At 41.3% G+C, this 15664-nt stretch overlaps 1 protein-coding gene across 2 annotated transcripts in view; it reads left to right on the top strand.

Moving 5' to 3' along the window:
• LOC126163128 (sialin-like) overlaps positions 1 to 15086 on the top strand; it is a 175909-nt gene extending 160823 nt beyond the window's left edge. For both annotated transcript variants that reach the window (XM_049920054.1, XM_049920053.1), the window contains exon 10: positions 14712 to 15086. In XM_049920054.1, the coding sequence (XP_049776011.1) occupies positions 14712 to 14954 (243 nt within the window). In that variant the 3' untranslated portion in view covers positions 14955 to 15086. The remainder of the gene's footprint in view (positions 1 to 14711) is intronic.
• The last annotated feature ends 578 nt before the right edge of the window (positions 15087 to 15664 follow it).

The following is a 15664-nucleotide window of genomic DNA, read 5'->3' as shown; positions in this document are numbered from 1 at the left end:
CTCTGAGGGTTTTCTCTGAGGGTTTTCTCTGAGGGTTTTCTCTGAGGGTTTTCTCTGAGGGTTTTCTCTGAGGGTTTTCTCTGAGGGTTTTCTCTGAGGGTTTTCTCTGAGGGTTTTCTCTGAGGGTTTTCTCTGAGGGTTTTCTCTGAGGGTTTTCTCTGAGGGTTTTCTCTGAGGGTTTTCTCTGAGGGTTTTCTCTGAGGGTTTTCTCTGAGGGTTTTCTCTGAGGGTTTTCTCTGAGGGTTTTCTCTGAGGGTTTTTCTCTGAGGGTTTTTCTCTGAGGGTTTTTCTCTGAGGGTTTTTCTCTGAGGGTTTTTCTCTGAGGGTTTTTCTCTGAGGGTTTTTCTCTGAGGGTTTTTCTCTGAGGGTTTTTCTCTGAGGGTTTTTCTCTGAGGGTTTTTCTCTGAGGGTTTTTCTCTGAGGGTTTTTCTCTGAGGGTTTTTCTCTGAGGGTTTTTCTCTGAGGGTTTTTCTCTGAGGGTTTTTCTCTGAGGGTTTTTCTCTGAGGGTTTTTCTCTGAGGGTTTTTCTCTGAGGGTTTTTCTCTGAGGGTTTTTCGAGGGTTTTTCTCTGAGGGTTTTTCTCTGAGGGTTTTTCTCTGAGGGTTTTCTGGGTTCTCTGAGGGTTTTTCTCTGAGGGTTTTTCTCTGAGGGTTTTTCTCTGAGGGTTTTTCTCTGAGGGTTTTTCTCTGAGGGTTTTTCTCTGAGGGTTTTTCTCTGAGGGTTTTTCTCTGAGGGTTTTTCTCTGAGGGTTTTTCTCTGAGGGTTTTTCTCTGAGGGTTTTTCTCTGAGGGTTTTTCTCTGAGGGTTTTTCTCTGAGGGTTTTTCTCTGAGGGTTTTTCTCTGAGGGTTTTTCTCTGAGGGTTTTTCTCTGAGGGTTTTTCTCTGAGGGTTTTTCTCTGAGGGTTTTTCTCTGAGGGTTTTTCTCTGAGGGTTTTTCTCTGAGGGTTTTTCTCTGAGGGTTTTTCTCTGAGGGTTTTTCTCTGAGGGTTTTTCTCTGAGGGTTTTTCTCTGAGGGTTTTTCTCTGAGGGTTTTTCTCTGAGGTTTTTTCTCTGAGGGTTTTTCTCTGAGGGTTTTTCTCTGAGGGTTTTTCTCTGAGGGTTTTTCTCTGAGGGTTTTTCTCTGAGGTTTTTCTCTGAGGTTTTTCTCTGAGGTTTTTCTCTGAGGTTTTTCTCTGAGGTTTTTCTCTGAGGTTTTTCTCTGAGGTTTTTCTCTGAGGTTTTTCTCTGAGGTTTTTCTCTGAGGTTTTTCTCTGAGGTTTTTCTCTGAGGTTTTTCTCTGAGGTTTTCTCTGAGGTTTTTCTCTGAGGTTTTTCTCTGAGGTTTTTCTCTGAGGTTTTTCTCTGAGGTTTTTCTCTGAGGTTTTTCTCTGAGGTTTTTCTCTGAGGTTTTTCTCTGAGGTTTTTCTCTGAGGTTTTTCTCTGAGGTTTTTCTCTGAGGTTTTCTCTGAGGTTTTTCTCTGAGGTTTTTCTCTGAGGTTTTTCTCTGAGGTTTTTCTCTGAGGTTTTTCTCTGAGGTTTTTCTCTGAGGTTTTTCTCTGAGGTTTTTCTCTGAGGTTTTTTCTCTGAGGTTTTTCTCTGAGGTTTTTCTCTGAGGTTTTTCTCTGAGGTTTTTCTCTGAGGTTTTTCTCTGAGGTTTTTCTCTGAGGTTTTTCTCTGAGGTTTTTCTCTGAGGTTTTTCTCTGAGGTTTTTCTCTGAGGTTTTTCTCTGAGGTTTTTCTCTGAGGTTTTTCTCTGAGGTTTTTCTCTGAGGTTTTTCTCTGAGGTTTTTCTCTGAGGTTTTTCTCTGAGGTTTTTCTCTGAGGTTTTTCTCTGAGGTTTTTCTCTGAGGTTTTTCTCTGAGGTTTTTCTCTGAGGTTTTTCTCTGAGGTTTTTCTCTGAGGTTTTTCTCTGAGGTTTTTCTCTGAGGTTTTTCTCTGAGGTTTTTCTCTGAGGTTTTTCTCTGAGGTTTTTCTCTGAGGTTTTTCTCTGAGGTTTTTCTCTGAGGTTTTTCTCTGAGGTTTTTCTCTGAGGTTTTTCTCTGAGGTTTTTCTCTGAGGTTTTTCTCTGAGGTTTTTCTCTGAGGTTTTTCTCTGAGGTTTTTCTCTGAGGTTTTTCTCTGAGGTTTTTCTCTGAGGTTTTTCTCTGAGGTTTTTCTCTGAGGTTTTTCTCTGAGGTTTTTCTCTGAGGTTTTTCTCTGAGGTTTTTCTCTGAGGTTTTTCTCTGAGGTTTTTCTCTGAGGTTTTTCTCTGAGGTTTTTCTCTGAGGTTTTTCTCTGAGGTTTTTCTCTGAGGTTTTTCTCTGAGGTTTTTCTCTGAGGTTTTTCTCTGAGGTTTTTCTCTGAGGTTTTTCTCTGAGGTTTTTCTCTGAGGTTTTTCTCTGAGGTTTTTCTCTGAGGTTTTTCTCTGAGGTTTTTCTCTGAGGTTTTTCTCTGAGGTTTTTCTCTGAGGTTTTTCTCTGAGGTTTTTCTCTGAGGTTTTTCTCTGAGGTTTTTCTCTGAGGTTTTTCTCTGAGGTTTTTCTCTGAGGTTTTTCTCTGAGGTTTTTCTCTGAGGTTTTTCTCTGAGGTTTTTCTCTGAGGTTTTTCTCTGAGGTTTTTCTCTGAGGTTTTTCTCTGAGGTTTTTCTCTGAGGTTTTTCTCTGAGGTTTTTCTCTGAGGTTTTTCTCTGAGGTTTTTCTCTGAGGTTTTTCTCTGAGGTTTTTCTCTGAGGTTTTTCTCTGAGGTTTTCTCTGAGGTTTTTCTCTGAGGTTTTTCTCTGAGGTTTTTCTCTGAGGTTTTTCTCTGAGGTTTTTCTCTGAGGTTTTCTCTGAGGTTTTTCTCTGAGGTTTTTCTCTGAGGTTTTTCTCTGAGGTTTTTCTCTGAGGTTTTTCTCTGAGGTTTTTCTCTGAGGTTTTTCTCTGAGGTTTTTCTCTGAGGTTTTTCTCTGAGGTTTTTCTCTGAGGTTTTTCTCTGAGGTTTTTCTCTGAGGTTTTTCTCTGAGGTTTTTCTCTGAGGTTTTTCTCTGAGGTTTTTCTCTGAGGTTTTTCTCTGAGGTTTTTCTCTGAGGTTTTTCTCTGAGGTTTTCTCTGAGGTTTTTCTCTGAGGTTTTTCTCTGAGGTTTTTCTCTGAGGTTTTTCTCTGAGGTTTTTCTCTGAGGTTTTTCTCTGAGGTTTTTCTCTGAGGTTTTTCTCTGAGGTTTTTCTCTGAGGTTTTTCTCTGAGGTTTTTCTCTGAGGTTTTTCTCTGAGGTTTTTCTCTGAGGTTTTTCTCTGAGGTTTTTCTCTGAGGTTTTTCTCTGAGGTTTTTCTCTCTGAGGTTTTTCTCTGAGGTTTTCTCTCTGAGGTTTTTCTCTCTGAGGTTTTCTCTCTGAGGTTTTCTCTCTGAGGTTTTTCTCTCTGAGGTTTTTCTCTCTGAGGTTTTTCTCTCTGAGGTTTTTCTCTCTGAGGTTTTTCTCTCTGAGGTTTTTCTCTCTGAGGTTTTTCTCTCTGAGGTTTTTCTCTCTGAGGTTTTTCTCTCTGAGGTTTTTCTCTCTGAGGTTTTTCTCTCTGAGGTTTTTCTCTCTGAGGTTTTTCTCTCTGAGGTTTTTCTCTCTGAGGTTTTTCTCTCTGAGGTTTTTCTCTCTGAGGTTTCTCTCTCTGAGGTTTCTCTCTCTGAGGTTTCTCTCTCTGAGGTTTCTCTCTCTGAGGTTTCTCTCTCTGAGGTTTCTCTCTCTGAGGTTTCTCTCTCTGAGGTTTCTCTCTCTGAGGTTTCTCTCTCTGAGGTTTCTCTCTCTGAGGTTTCTCTCTCTGAGGTTTCTCTCTCTGAGGTTTCTCTCTCTGAGGTTTCTCTCTCTGAGGTTTCTCTCTCTGAGGTTTCTCTCTCTGAGGTTTCTCTCTCTGAGGTTTCTCTCTCTGAGGTTTCTCTCTCTGAGGTTTCTCTCTCTGAGGTTTCTCTCTCTGAGGTTTCTCTCTCTGAGGTTTCTCTCTCTGAGGTTTCTCTCTCTGAGGTTTCTCTCTCTGAGGTTTCTCTCTCTGAGGTTTCTCTCTCTGAGGTTTCTCTCTCTGAGGTTTCTCTCTCTGAGGTTTCTCTCTCTGAGGTTTCTCTCTCTGAGGTTTCTCTCTCTGAGGTTTCTCTCTCTGAGGTTTCTCTCTCTGAGGTTTCTCTCTCTGAGGTTTCTCTCTCTGAGGTTTCTCTCTCTGAGGTTTCTCTCTCTGAGGTTTCTCTCTCTGAGGTTTCTCTCTCTGAGGTTTCTCTCTCTGAGGTTTCTCTCTCTGAGGTTTCTCTCTCTGAGGTTTCTCTCTCTGAGGTTTCTCTCTCTGAGGTTTCTCTCTCTGAGGTTTCTCTCTCTGAGGTTTCTCTCTCTGAGGTTTCTCTCTCTGAGGTTTCTCTCTCTGAGGTTTCTCTCTCTGAGGTTTCTCTCTCTGAGGTTTCTCTCTCTGAGGTTTCTCTCTCTGAGGTTTCTCTCTCTGAGGTTTCTCTCTCTGAGGTTTCTCTCTCTGAGGTTTCTCTCTCTGAGGTTTCTCTCTCTGAGGTTTCTCTCTCTGAGGTTTCTCTCTCTGAGGTTTCTCTCTCTGAGGTTTCTCTCTCTGAGGTTTCTCTCTCTGAGGTTTTCTCTCTGAGGTTTTCTCTCTGAGGTTTTTCTCTCTGAGGTTTCTCTCTCTGAGGTTTCTCTCTCTGAGGTTTCTCTCTCTGAGGTTTCTCTCTCTGAGGTTTCTCTCTCTGAGGTTTCTCTCTCTGAGGTTTCTCTCTCTGAGGTTTCTCTCTCTGAGGTTTCTCTCTCTGAGGTTTCTCTCTCTGAGGTTTCTCTCTCTGAGGTTTCTCTCTCTGAGGTTTCTCTCTCTGAGGTTTCTCTCTCTGAGGTTTCTCTCTCTGAGGTTTCTCTCTCTGAGGTTTTTCTCTCTGGGGTTTTTCTCTCTGGGGTTTTTCTCTCTGGGGTTTTTCTCTCTGGGGTTTTTCTCTCTGGGGTTTTTCTCTCTGGGGTTTTTCTCTCTGGGGTTTTTCTCTCTGGGGTTTTTCTCTCTGGGGTTTTTCTCTCTGGGGTTTTTCTCTCTGGGGTTTTCTCTCTGGGGTTTTTCTCTCTGGGGTTTTTCTCTCTGGGGTTTTTCTCTCTGGGGTTTTCTCTGGGTTTTCTCTCTGGGGTTTTTCTCTCTGGGGTTTTTCTCTCTGGGGTTTTTCTCTCTGGGTTTTTCTCTCTGGGGTTTTTCTCTCTGGGGTTTTTCTCTCTGGGGTTTTTCTCTCTGGGGTTTTTCTCTCTGGGGTTTTTCTCTCTGGGGTTTTTCTCTCTGGGGTTTTTCTCTCTGGGGTTTTTCTCTCTGGGGTTTTTCTCTCTGGGGTTTTTCTCTCTGGGGTTTTTCTCTCTGGGGTTTTTCTCTCTGGGGTTTTTCTCTCTGGGGTTTTTCTCTCTGGGGTTTTTCTCTCTGGGGTTTTTCTCTCTGGGGTTTTTCTCTCTGGGGTTTTTCTCTCTGGGGTTTTTCTCTCTGGGGTTTTTCTCTCTGGGGTTTTTCTCTCTGGGTTTTTCTCTCTGGGGTTTTTCTCTCTGGGGTTTTTCTCTCTGGGGTTTTTCTCTCTGGGGTTTTTCTCTCTGGGGTTTTTCTCTCTGGGGTTTTTCTCTCTGGGGTTTTTCTCTCTGGGGTTTTTCTCTCTGGGGTTTTTCTCTCTGGGGTTTTTCTCTCTGGGGTTTTTCTCTCTGGGGTTTTTCTCTCTGGGGTTTTTCTCTCTGGGGTTTTTCTCTCTGGGGTTTTTCTCTCTGGGGTTTTTCTCTCTGGGGTTTTTCTCTCTGGGGTTTTTCTCTCTGGGGTTTTTCTCTCTGGGGTTTTTCTCTCTGGGGTTTTTCTCTCTGGGGTTTTTCTCTCTGGGGTTTTTCTCTCTGGGGTTTTTCTCTCTGGGGTTTTTCTCTCTGGGGTTTTTCTCTCTGGGGTTTTTCTCTCTGGGGTTTTTCTCTCTGGGGTTTTTCTCTCTGGGGTTTTTCTCTCTGGGGTTTTTCTCTCTGGGGTTTTTCTCTCTGGGGTTTTTCTCTCTGGGGTTTTTCTCTCTGGGGTTTTTCTCTCTGGGGTTTTTCTCTCTGGGGTTTTTCTCTCTGGGGTTTTTCTCTCTGGGGTTTTTCTCTCTGGGGTTTTTCTCTCTGGGGTTTTTCTCTCTGGGGTTTTTCTCTCTGGGTTTTTCTCTCTGGGGTTTTTCTCTCTGGGGTTTTTCTCTCTGGGGTTTTTCTCTCTGGGGTTTTTCTCTCTGGGGTTTTTCTCTCTGGGGTTTTTCTCTCTGGGGTTTTTCTCTCTGGGTTTTTCTCTCTGGGGTTTTTCTCTCTGGGGTTTTTCTCTCTGGGGTTTTTCTCTCTGGGGTTTTTCTCTCTGGGGTTTTTCTCTCTGGGGTTTTTCTCTCTGGGGTTTTTCTCTCTGGGGTTTTTCTCTCTGGGGTTTTTCTCTCTGGGGTTTTTCTCTCTGGGGTTTTTCTCTCTGGGGTTTTTCTCTCTGGGGTTTTTCTCTCTGGGGTTTTTCTCTCTGGGGTTTTTCTCTCTGGGGTTTTTCTCTCTGGGGTTTTTCTCTCTGGGGTTTTTCTCTCTGGGGTTTTTCTCTCTGGGGTTTTTCTCTCTGGGGTTTTTCTCTCTGGGGTTTTTCTCTCTGGGGTTTTTCTCTCTGGGGTTTTTCTCTCTGGGGTTTTTCTCTCTGGGGTTTTTCTCTCTGGGGTTTTTCTCTCTGGGGTTTTTCTCTCTGGGGTTTTTCTCTCTGGGGTTTTTCTCTCTGGGGTTTTTCTCTCTGGGGTTTTTCTCTCTGGGGGTTTTTCTCTCTGGGGGTTTTTCTCTCTGGGGGTTTTTCTCTCTGGGGGTTTTTCTCTCTGGGGGTTTTTCTCTCTGGGGGTTTTCTCTCTGGGGTTTTTCTCTCTGGGGGTTTTTCTCTCTGGGGGTTTTTCTCTCTGGGGGTTTTTCTCTCTGGGGTTTTTCTCTCTGGGGGTTTTTCTCTCTGGGGGTTTTTCTCTCTGGGGGTTTTTCTCTCTGGGGGTTTTTCTCTCTGGGGGTTTTTCTCTCTGGGGGTTTTTCTCTCTGGGGGTTTTTCTCTCTGGGGGTTTTTCTCTCTGGGGGTTTTTCTCTCTGGGGGTTTTTCTCTCTGGGGGTTTTTCTCTCTGGGGGTTTTTCTCTCTGGGGTTTTTCTCTCTGGGGGTTTTTCTCTCTGGGGGTTTTTCTCTCTGGGGGTTTTTCTCTCTGGGGGTTTTTCTCTCTGGGGGTTTTTCTCTCTGGGGGTTTTTCTCTCTGGGGGTTTTTCTCTCTGGGGGTTTTTCTCTCTGGGGGTTTTTCTCTCTGGGGGTTTTTCTCTCTGGGGGTTTTTCTCTCTGGGGGTTTTTCTCTCTGGGGGTTTTTCTCTCTGGGGGTTTTTCTCTCTGGGGGTTTTCTCTCTGGGGGTTTTTCTCTCTGGGGGTTTTTCTCTCTGGGGGTTTTTCTCTCTGGGGGTTTTTCTCTCTGGGGGTTTTTCTCTCTGGGGGTTTTTCTCTCTGGGGTTTTTCTCTCTGGGGGTTTTTCTCTCTGGGGGTTTTTCTCTCTGGGGGTTTTTCTCTCTGGGGGTTTTTCTCTCTGGGGGTTTTTCTCTCTGGGGGTTTTTCTCTCTGGGGGTTTTTCTCTCTGGGGGTTTTTCTCTCTGGGGGTTTTTCTCTCTGGGGGTTTTTCTCTCTGGGGGTTTTTCTCTCTGGGGGTTTTTCTCTCTGGGGGTTTTTCTCTCTGGGGGTTTTTCTCTCTGGGGTTTTCTCTCTGGGGGTTTTTCTCTCTGGGGGTTTTTCTCTCTGGGGGTTTTTCTCTCTGGGGGTTTTTCTCTCTGGGGGTTTTTCTCTCTGGGGGTTTTTCTCTCTGGGGGTTTTTCTCTCTGGGGGTTTTTCTCTCTGGGGGTTTTTCTCTCTGGGGGTTTTTCTCTCTGGGGGTTTTTCTCTCTGGGGGTTTTTCTCTCTGGGGGTTTTTCTCTCTGGGGGTTTTTCTCTCTGGGGGTTTTTCTCTCTGGGGGTTTTTCTCTCTGGGGGTTTTTCTCTCTGGGGGTTTTTCTCTCTGGGGTTTTTCTCTCTGGGGTTTTTTCTCTCTGGGGTTTTTTCTCTCTGGGGTTTTTCTCTCTGGGGGTTTTTCTCTCTGGGGGTTTTTCTCTCTGGGGGTTTTTCTCTCTGGGGGTTTTTCTCTCTGGGGTTTTTCTCTCTGGGGTTTTTGTTACATCAGGTGATCAGTCTGGTGCACAATAAAAGCATCCAGTTACCATTTTATGCCCACCCCTGATACTGAGATTTGCCCACACAATCTCACTTGTATCATCAATTTCTCTCTTCGTGGATTTGAGTTTCTTGTCTACTGTGACAAATAATCCAAATCCATTTCCCATTTGCCTATCCTTTTGATATACACTTAAATTTTCCCAATAATTTCATTGCTATCAATTTCAGGTTTCAACCAGCTTTCTGTACCTAGTATTATGAGCTCCACTGCTTTTCAGGAGCACTTAAGTCTCTGGCACCTCGTTGTGAATGCTTCAGCAGTTAAACATTAGGATTTTAATTATCTCACCTGTGGGCAGCATTTCTTTCACTCTTACACTGATACTACTGGGTTTTCTACAGTTGTCATTACCTGGATTAGATGGAGAGTTGCCCATTATAAAAAGCACTTGTGTGCACCGCACACACAGTCAGCTACTTAAGTAGCAATCTGATGTGTAGAGGATACCTGACCCATTTCAGTGGACCCTACAGTTCTCAAACCTGGGCCCAGGTTCAGGAAGTGGCAGCCTAGTGTGTCATAGAATCTTAGAGGTCTCTGTTTTAGTCCATCCAATCATCTTGGAACCAAAGGGCCATGATCAGTTCTGGGGACAGTTCTGAAAATTGAGTGTTTCACTGAAACTCCAGGCGCAAGGCTGGTCTTCTCAAGCTTCTATACCAGACACTGGAATGACCCAAGTGTGACCACTGAGCCCAAACAGGCAACATTGGTTCCATCATGCATCACAATTTGCAGTTAGTTGCCTCCTGTTCCTTCTATTGCTGCCAGAGTAACCTCTTGAACATGTTGAATAAGGCCTCCCAGGCAAACAAACTGAGGGCACCTGGTGTCCTTTCCTGTCCCTTGCTGCCATTTCCCTTAGGGGTACCACACAAAAAAAGTTTCCCCAAAACAGGTGAAAGAGTTCCGTTGGCTCAATTTGTTTCAGTGAAAGACAGAACCTCAAATTTGTTGCTTAGGTGGGTCTGTACAACACCCTGAGCACTCCCTGATTCCCATCCACCCTGTTGAAATGCCACTCACCGTCAAGGAGCTCTTCCAAAATGACAACTCAAAGTAGCTACCAAACATTTGACTGTAGTCAGGGCAAGATGCTTGTCAGCCAACACATTCTGTGTTTCAGAACATCATTCATATTGGGGCTGCATTTTAGCTGGTATGATCTATTACAGGACAGTGAACAAATAACCTTAAATAAAGCCTTTAATATGTTCAGCTAAAATTTGCTAATTCTCTATAAGAATTGAAGCAAATACACAAAATGATATTACTGTCAATGCAACAAATCTGTGGTAGAAATTACTAGTTTCTAAAAACATTTTTAAGACTAATTATAGTAGTTAGCAAACTCAAAAACAGAATTACCTTATGATAAATGTAGATAGTATCAGTGTGCGATTTGCAGGGGGGATGGAGGGATTTCCCCCTCTCTGCATCAGACCATCCCCTCCTCTGGTTTTAGTTTATGCATCCCAACCTGGGATGTTCATTTCCCATGCACTGGAGTAAAACTTTACATATAATTTAAATTTGTGGAGCCGAACACTGAAAGTTTTTAATACAGTCTTACTTTTAATACTATTAATATGTTTGCTTATAAATTTTGAAGAAGTGTTATGTAGTAGTTAAGCATTTCAAAACATTTAGAACTAAATCATCATTCTCATGTTGTCATTGTTGCTTTCGTCTAAGGTGCGTCATCCGTTTACTTGCGAGCTTGCGAGGGAAGTAGTGTGGCAGTCATACCGCAGCAGTCATACCACAGAGTTGGGGGCTGAAAGTCCCACCCCGGGTCCTGACACAGGGTGGTGACCGGCCCAGTACCTGTGCGAACATTTACCGTTAGGCCACCTTTTGGCAACGGCATGGTGCAGACTAACGCGCCTGGGATGAAAGCAGAAAGTAGTGCAAACTGTGAAGTGAGCAACGGTACTGGTCGGATGGGATCAGACAGGCTAACTTTGCTAGCCGCAAACCACATGGGTGGAGCTTCACACAGGCTCCCCAGCTTCGTGTACTCCAAATTAATTGGTGCCGTTAGTTTGTTCGTTCGTTGCCTCACGTTCGCCAAACACACGGTGATCTTCACACGTTCCTGCTTCAGTAGCTTCATTAGTGAGTTGAGTGCGTCTGGGCCTGTAAGAACTATGGAATTTCAGGATGTCATTCAAATAAAGCAAAATTTCTGATTTCCTTAAGAGCAGATTCAAGATGCTGGAACATCCACCATACAGTCCAGACCTGGCCCCAAATGACTTTCACATGTTTGGACGCTTAACGGAAGCACTACAGGGAAGATGATTTGAAGGTGATGAAGTCATTGCTGGGGTGCAAAATTGGTTACAGATGCAACCTAAAATGTATTTCCTGATGAAATAAAAAAAACTCTTAAAACGTTGGGAAAACTGAATTGAAGTCCAGAGAGGTTACGTAGAAAAATAACGCATGTTTCAATTTTCTATCAGAATAAGTACACATTTTCACAAATGTGCCTTTACTTTTTGAATTCCCCTCGTATACCTGTTTGTACATGATTTTGTAAATAAGCTTTACCTATAATGTACTTTTAAAGATATAACAAGGGATGGCTTTTCTGATAGTGCATATGCGTGAATAGTGAGTTTCGGCATTAACATCTATTTATACATAACTGTTTAACCATGGGCAATGCCACGGTCCAAACTAGTAACATATATAATTATACCAACACCCTAAGACATCACCCCCACTGGTAAAAGCACAAATCGCACACTGGATAGTATATTAGGGCTACTCCTCCTTAAGGGAAAAATAGATGTAATGTGAAACTCGGGTAGGACCACAACAAGGGCTAGTCACAAAGAAAAAATGCTTCCACGATTTGTGCTGGAAATTCATATAAAAGGCTGGCTGCTATTGGTGAGATGCATAATCTAGACCGAAAGTTCTAGAAGACACAATAGTTGACTTGAAAATTATGCCAAAATGCCTAACAAGAAACAAACCCGATTGGCGTATGAGGCCTACAAAATTATGAGTAAGGTCGCACACAGTGCACATAAAGAGGATAACACAAATAAGGTTTTAGAGTATTAACTGCAAACTAATACAAAATGGTGCTATTGTCACTAAAGCCAATAAGGGAAACTTCGTAGTTATATCCACAAAGCAAGAATACATAGACAAGACTGAAGCTTTTTTCAATGACAACGAGATAGTTATGCTCAACAAAGACCCCACTATTACTCTCCAAAAAGAAATTAGAACTGGGATCCAAAATACTAAAAATTTGATAGAGTTCCGAAAGAAGGGGCTGATAAACATGAATCCCAAGCCCCCTAAATTGAGACGTCAGTTCAAAGTTCATAAGTTAAATCACTCAATTCACCCTATCATTGACAGTACGGGAAGTGCCTATCATAAGCTGGTGAAATACTTGCATACTAAGATTAAAGAAAATTTTGTTTTTAGTAAAAACTATTCCATTAAAAATTCCATTCATTTAGCTACCAGTTTACGTGAGGTATCTTGCTCTGAAGATTCTAAACTAGTATCATTTGACGTAACAAGTTCATACACTAATGTACCGGTCGACCACACACTGCAAATACTAGAGTGCAATTTGTGTCACAATAAAAAACTTTGGAATAAAGAGGTCAATAAGTTGATGATGCTGCTACAGATCATTTTAAAACAGAACTACTTTACATTCAATGGGAGATTTTACTTACAACCAGCAGGTTTGGCTCTGGGGAGCCCCCTAGCTGGGATTTTATCAGAAATTTTTATGAATTACTTAGTCTGATTTTTTTTTTTTTGCCAGTGACAGATTCTTAGGAGAATAAAATTTTACAAAAGATATGTTGACGTCATTCTATCAATCATTGATTGTTCTCAGTGATGTAGACCATATTTTTTTCTATTTTTAATGAGCTTGACCATAATATCAGTTTTACAATTGAGCGAGAATCTGATACCAGGTCATTAAATTTTTTGGACCTCACTTTAACTGTGATTGAGAACAGCATTGAATTTAATATTTTTCGGAAAAATACATTTTCTAACAATATTATACCTGCAGACTCAGCCCATCCATACGCCCGTAAGATGGCCTTTTTTTCATTCTAATATTCAGTTACAGCTGTCCCTCTTGCACCAGATTGCAGTAGAAACTAAACTGGTCACACTTGAGATTATTGTTATAAATAATGGCTATAGGCCTCAGTTGGTAAGACAGATGTATAAGAAGAAAATAAATAGAAATAATATTACCTCTTCCACGCTAGGGGATGCGTTAGATGAAAAGTGGCAACGATATCTATCCCATACATAGGCAATATAAGTTACAAATTGGGGTGTTTTCTCAGAGCCCATAATTTCAGTCGCCTAGTCTACTAATAATAGTTTACATAGGAATTTAATCCACTCCTTGCACAATAAGAGCGATAAACTTTCCCAATCAGGAGTATATAAAATTACATGCGGGGATTGTCCAAAATTTTACATCGGGCAAACGGGACGAGCTCTGGGTCTCTGGTATAAAGAACATATTCCTACTAGAAGCGGTGACGGTACTAAAGGCTCTACTTATGCGGAACACCTTGTGCAAAGGGCTCATGCGCCAAGCCCTCCAGTTAATATAGTTACTTCATGCCGAGGTTAAGGGCTTAAAACTGGATGTTTTGGAAGAAATGAAGATCTTTCAGCATCTGCAACATGCTAAAGACAATATCCTTAACAACCACCTCCTACTAAGAAACAGAATTTTTTGAAGGTTTCGCACCTTTAATTTGCTCTTCATACTTGTAAATCTGATGATCTGGGGATTTTTCACATGCATGCGCTGATTGGCGAGCACGGTTGGTCAAGCTGTTCATCTTCTTTCTTTTTATCTTCATTTTCCTTTTACGATAAAGGTGATTTTAGCGCATTGAACACCTCATGTTTTATCACGTCTTTAGATTACGTCCCCTCAGGCACCTGCCCCCTCCCTCCCCCCCCCTTCTCCCCCAGCCAACTACTGGCTTTAGGTATTGTTTAAGAGTTCCTCCTGATGTCATAGGTAGCTTCATATATGTTTCTTTCCTAGCATAAGCAACCGTGTGTGGTTATTTTTAGGTTTCATCTTCCATTTAGCTCATCACTTATTCTATCCATTCCATTTTTTGATATACGTTGATCCATGGTTGGGAATATATGGGCTATTTAGCCCCGACCCATGTATAAACTTCCTCGTATTGGAATGCACATGCGCATTCAAGTAACTTCCCTTGTCTTGCGCATGTGCACAGGTAATGGGTCGGGCTTGTCAGTGAGCGACCATTTCTAGCTGCAGTTTATGGCGGATCATGGCCCATCGAACATAGGACGGTGTGAGGTGGAGCATACACCATTAAGTTAAGTAGTGGTTTTGACTTAGTACATATGTACTGTTTGGGTTTTCCTTTTCTTTTTCGTTTATAAATGTGTAGCTATGGTGTTCTTTTAATCATTGTCAAAGGTCTTCTTAGGCACTTGTGGGTTTTATTGTTCTGAAAGAGGTGTAGTTATCTACGCCAAAACCTGGGTTAACTCTAGGTGATTTTTTCGCAATTGAGGCGGGTTTTTAGTTTTTTAATATATAATGTGTTAATTTCAATTTTCTTAAGAAAGAAAACTGAATAGTGAAAAAAAAAACATCAGACCTTAAGATAAGAATTTCGTATGTCCATGTTGTTTAGGCTTCTTTAAATGCACACACATGCCAAAAAATATAAATGCTTGTAAATTCTTTCAAATCATACTGCAGTTTACTGTACATGCAGATGCATTTTTTTGTAATATCAGTGAATCAGCTTCTAATCCCATTTATTATTCCACATGCACTTCAATGAAGTAAGAACTGTCAGCACAGTGTATAACATCTCAGTAACTAATAATAAAGAATTCAAGTTTCAGAAATGCTAAATTTTCAAAATTTATTTTCTAATTTTATATAGCTCTGTTCATGATCTATGGACTATCTAATCTAGGTAGCTGTCTGATATACCATGTACTGACAATTGTGTTGATGCATTTGATCAGTTTGGCTACTTGAGCTTGTTTAAGTTTTACAACTGCTTTCAGAATCTTTATAGCCTTTGCTGAAGTCTTTAGCATTGAGAGATAGAATGTTAGGCAGATAAATATGCTTTGGGCCATCAGTCTACTGCTGATAAAACAAAAAAAAAAAAAAAAAATCAAACATGTTCTTAGACGAGGTGGTTAGAGTAGAACAGTCAACATAGATTACATCGTAAGTTGTGCTATCTGCATTAAACACACAAAAGCAATTTGGTTTGCATTGAGTTTTTAATAACATATCATAGACATTGTATTTGGAGAGCTCTGCCTGTAGTGATATGGATAACCTGGTGGTAGATTGTGTGTACACAATAATAATTATTATTTATATAATGTAACTGTTTCTTCACATGGTTTACTTAAATAGCTCTAAAATATTCCTAATGTTAAGTCTCCTTCAAGGAGCTGCATTTCAGTGTTTCATAGGAATTAATTTCTATGAACAATAATTTGTTGCAGCAATCATCTGAACAGTGGAAGAAAGTTTACCTTATATCAGCAGGCCTCCTTTTAGTTCCTGGCTTGCTGCACCTCTTCAAATCATCAGCTGAAGTACAAGAGTGGAATTTCCCAAAATCTATGGCGAAAGAAATGAAGGATGGTGTCTCAGAGAAGGATGTGGAAGCTCAGCAACGACTCACATCAGAACACAAAACAGAAGATCAGTGGGATAAAGAAAAGAAACAAAACCACAGACTGTGAAAAAGTGTAACATAGGCAAACCCAGAAATGAGACTTTGTGGAAGAGTGTTGGTTTTTATACACATGCACCTAAAAATTTTAACAAATTCCGTTTTATACTGAGCCACTTTTTGGAAAGAAATATACCACAACAAGAAGTTTTGTACATATTGGTTTTATTTATTCGTTCACTCAGCATGTACTGTATGTCCCATCATGATGGTCTCCAAGGATTGGAACATGTTATGTTACATTCCCTTTTGAATTTGCAGCACTTGTATTTTTTCTGCATTTACAGTTAAAATTATTGGATATTGTTGGGCATCTTTTGCAAAATAGTGTTTTGCATAAAAGGTGGAATCTACATCCAATAAGTAAAGTTGTATTTTAACAGGCAGGTTAGATTAGATTAGTACTGGTTCCATAGATAATGAATACGACATTTCGTAATGATGTGGTACATGTCACGTTAATAAAAGGTGTCTATACAAGATATTACACTACACAAAATATTACATGACACTTAACTGATGCTATTTGGTAAGTGACCAAAGACTTTGGTGGCAGCATAATTTACACCCTTCTGAGCCAAAGTTAGATTTAACCTTGAGTAGTGAAGATCATCCTTTCTCCTAGTGTTGTAGCCATGTACACTGCTATTACTTTTGAATTCGTTCGAATTGTTAATAACAAATTTTATATACAGCATCTTTGTATATATATATATATAT

This window comes from Schistocerca cancellata, chromosome 2 (genome assembly GCF_023864275.1).
Source record: "Schistocerca cancellata isolate TAMUIC-IGC-003103 chromosome 2, iqSchCanc2.1, whole genome shotgun sequence".
Classification (NCBI taxonomy): Eukaryota; Metazoa; Arthropoda; class Insecta; order Orthoptera; family Acrididae; genus Schistocerca; species Schistocerca cancellata.
This window is presented reverse-complemented; position numbering and strand designations above follow the sequence as displayed.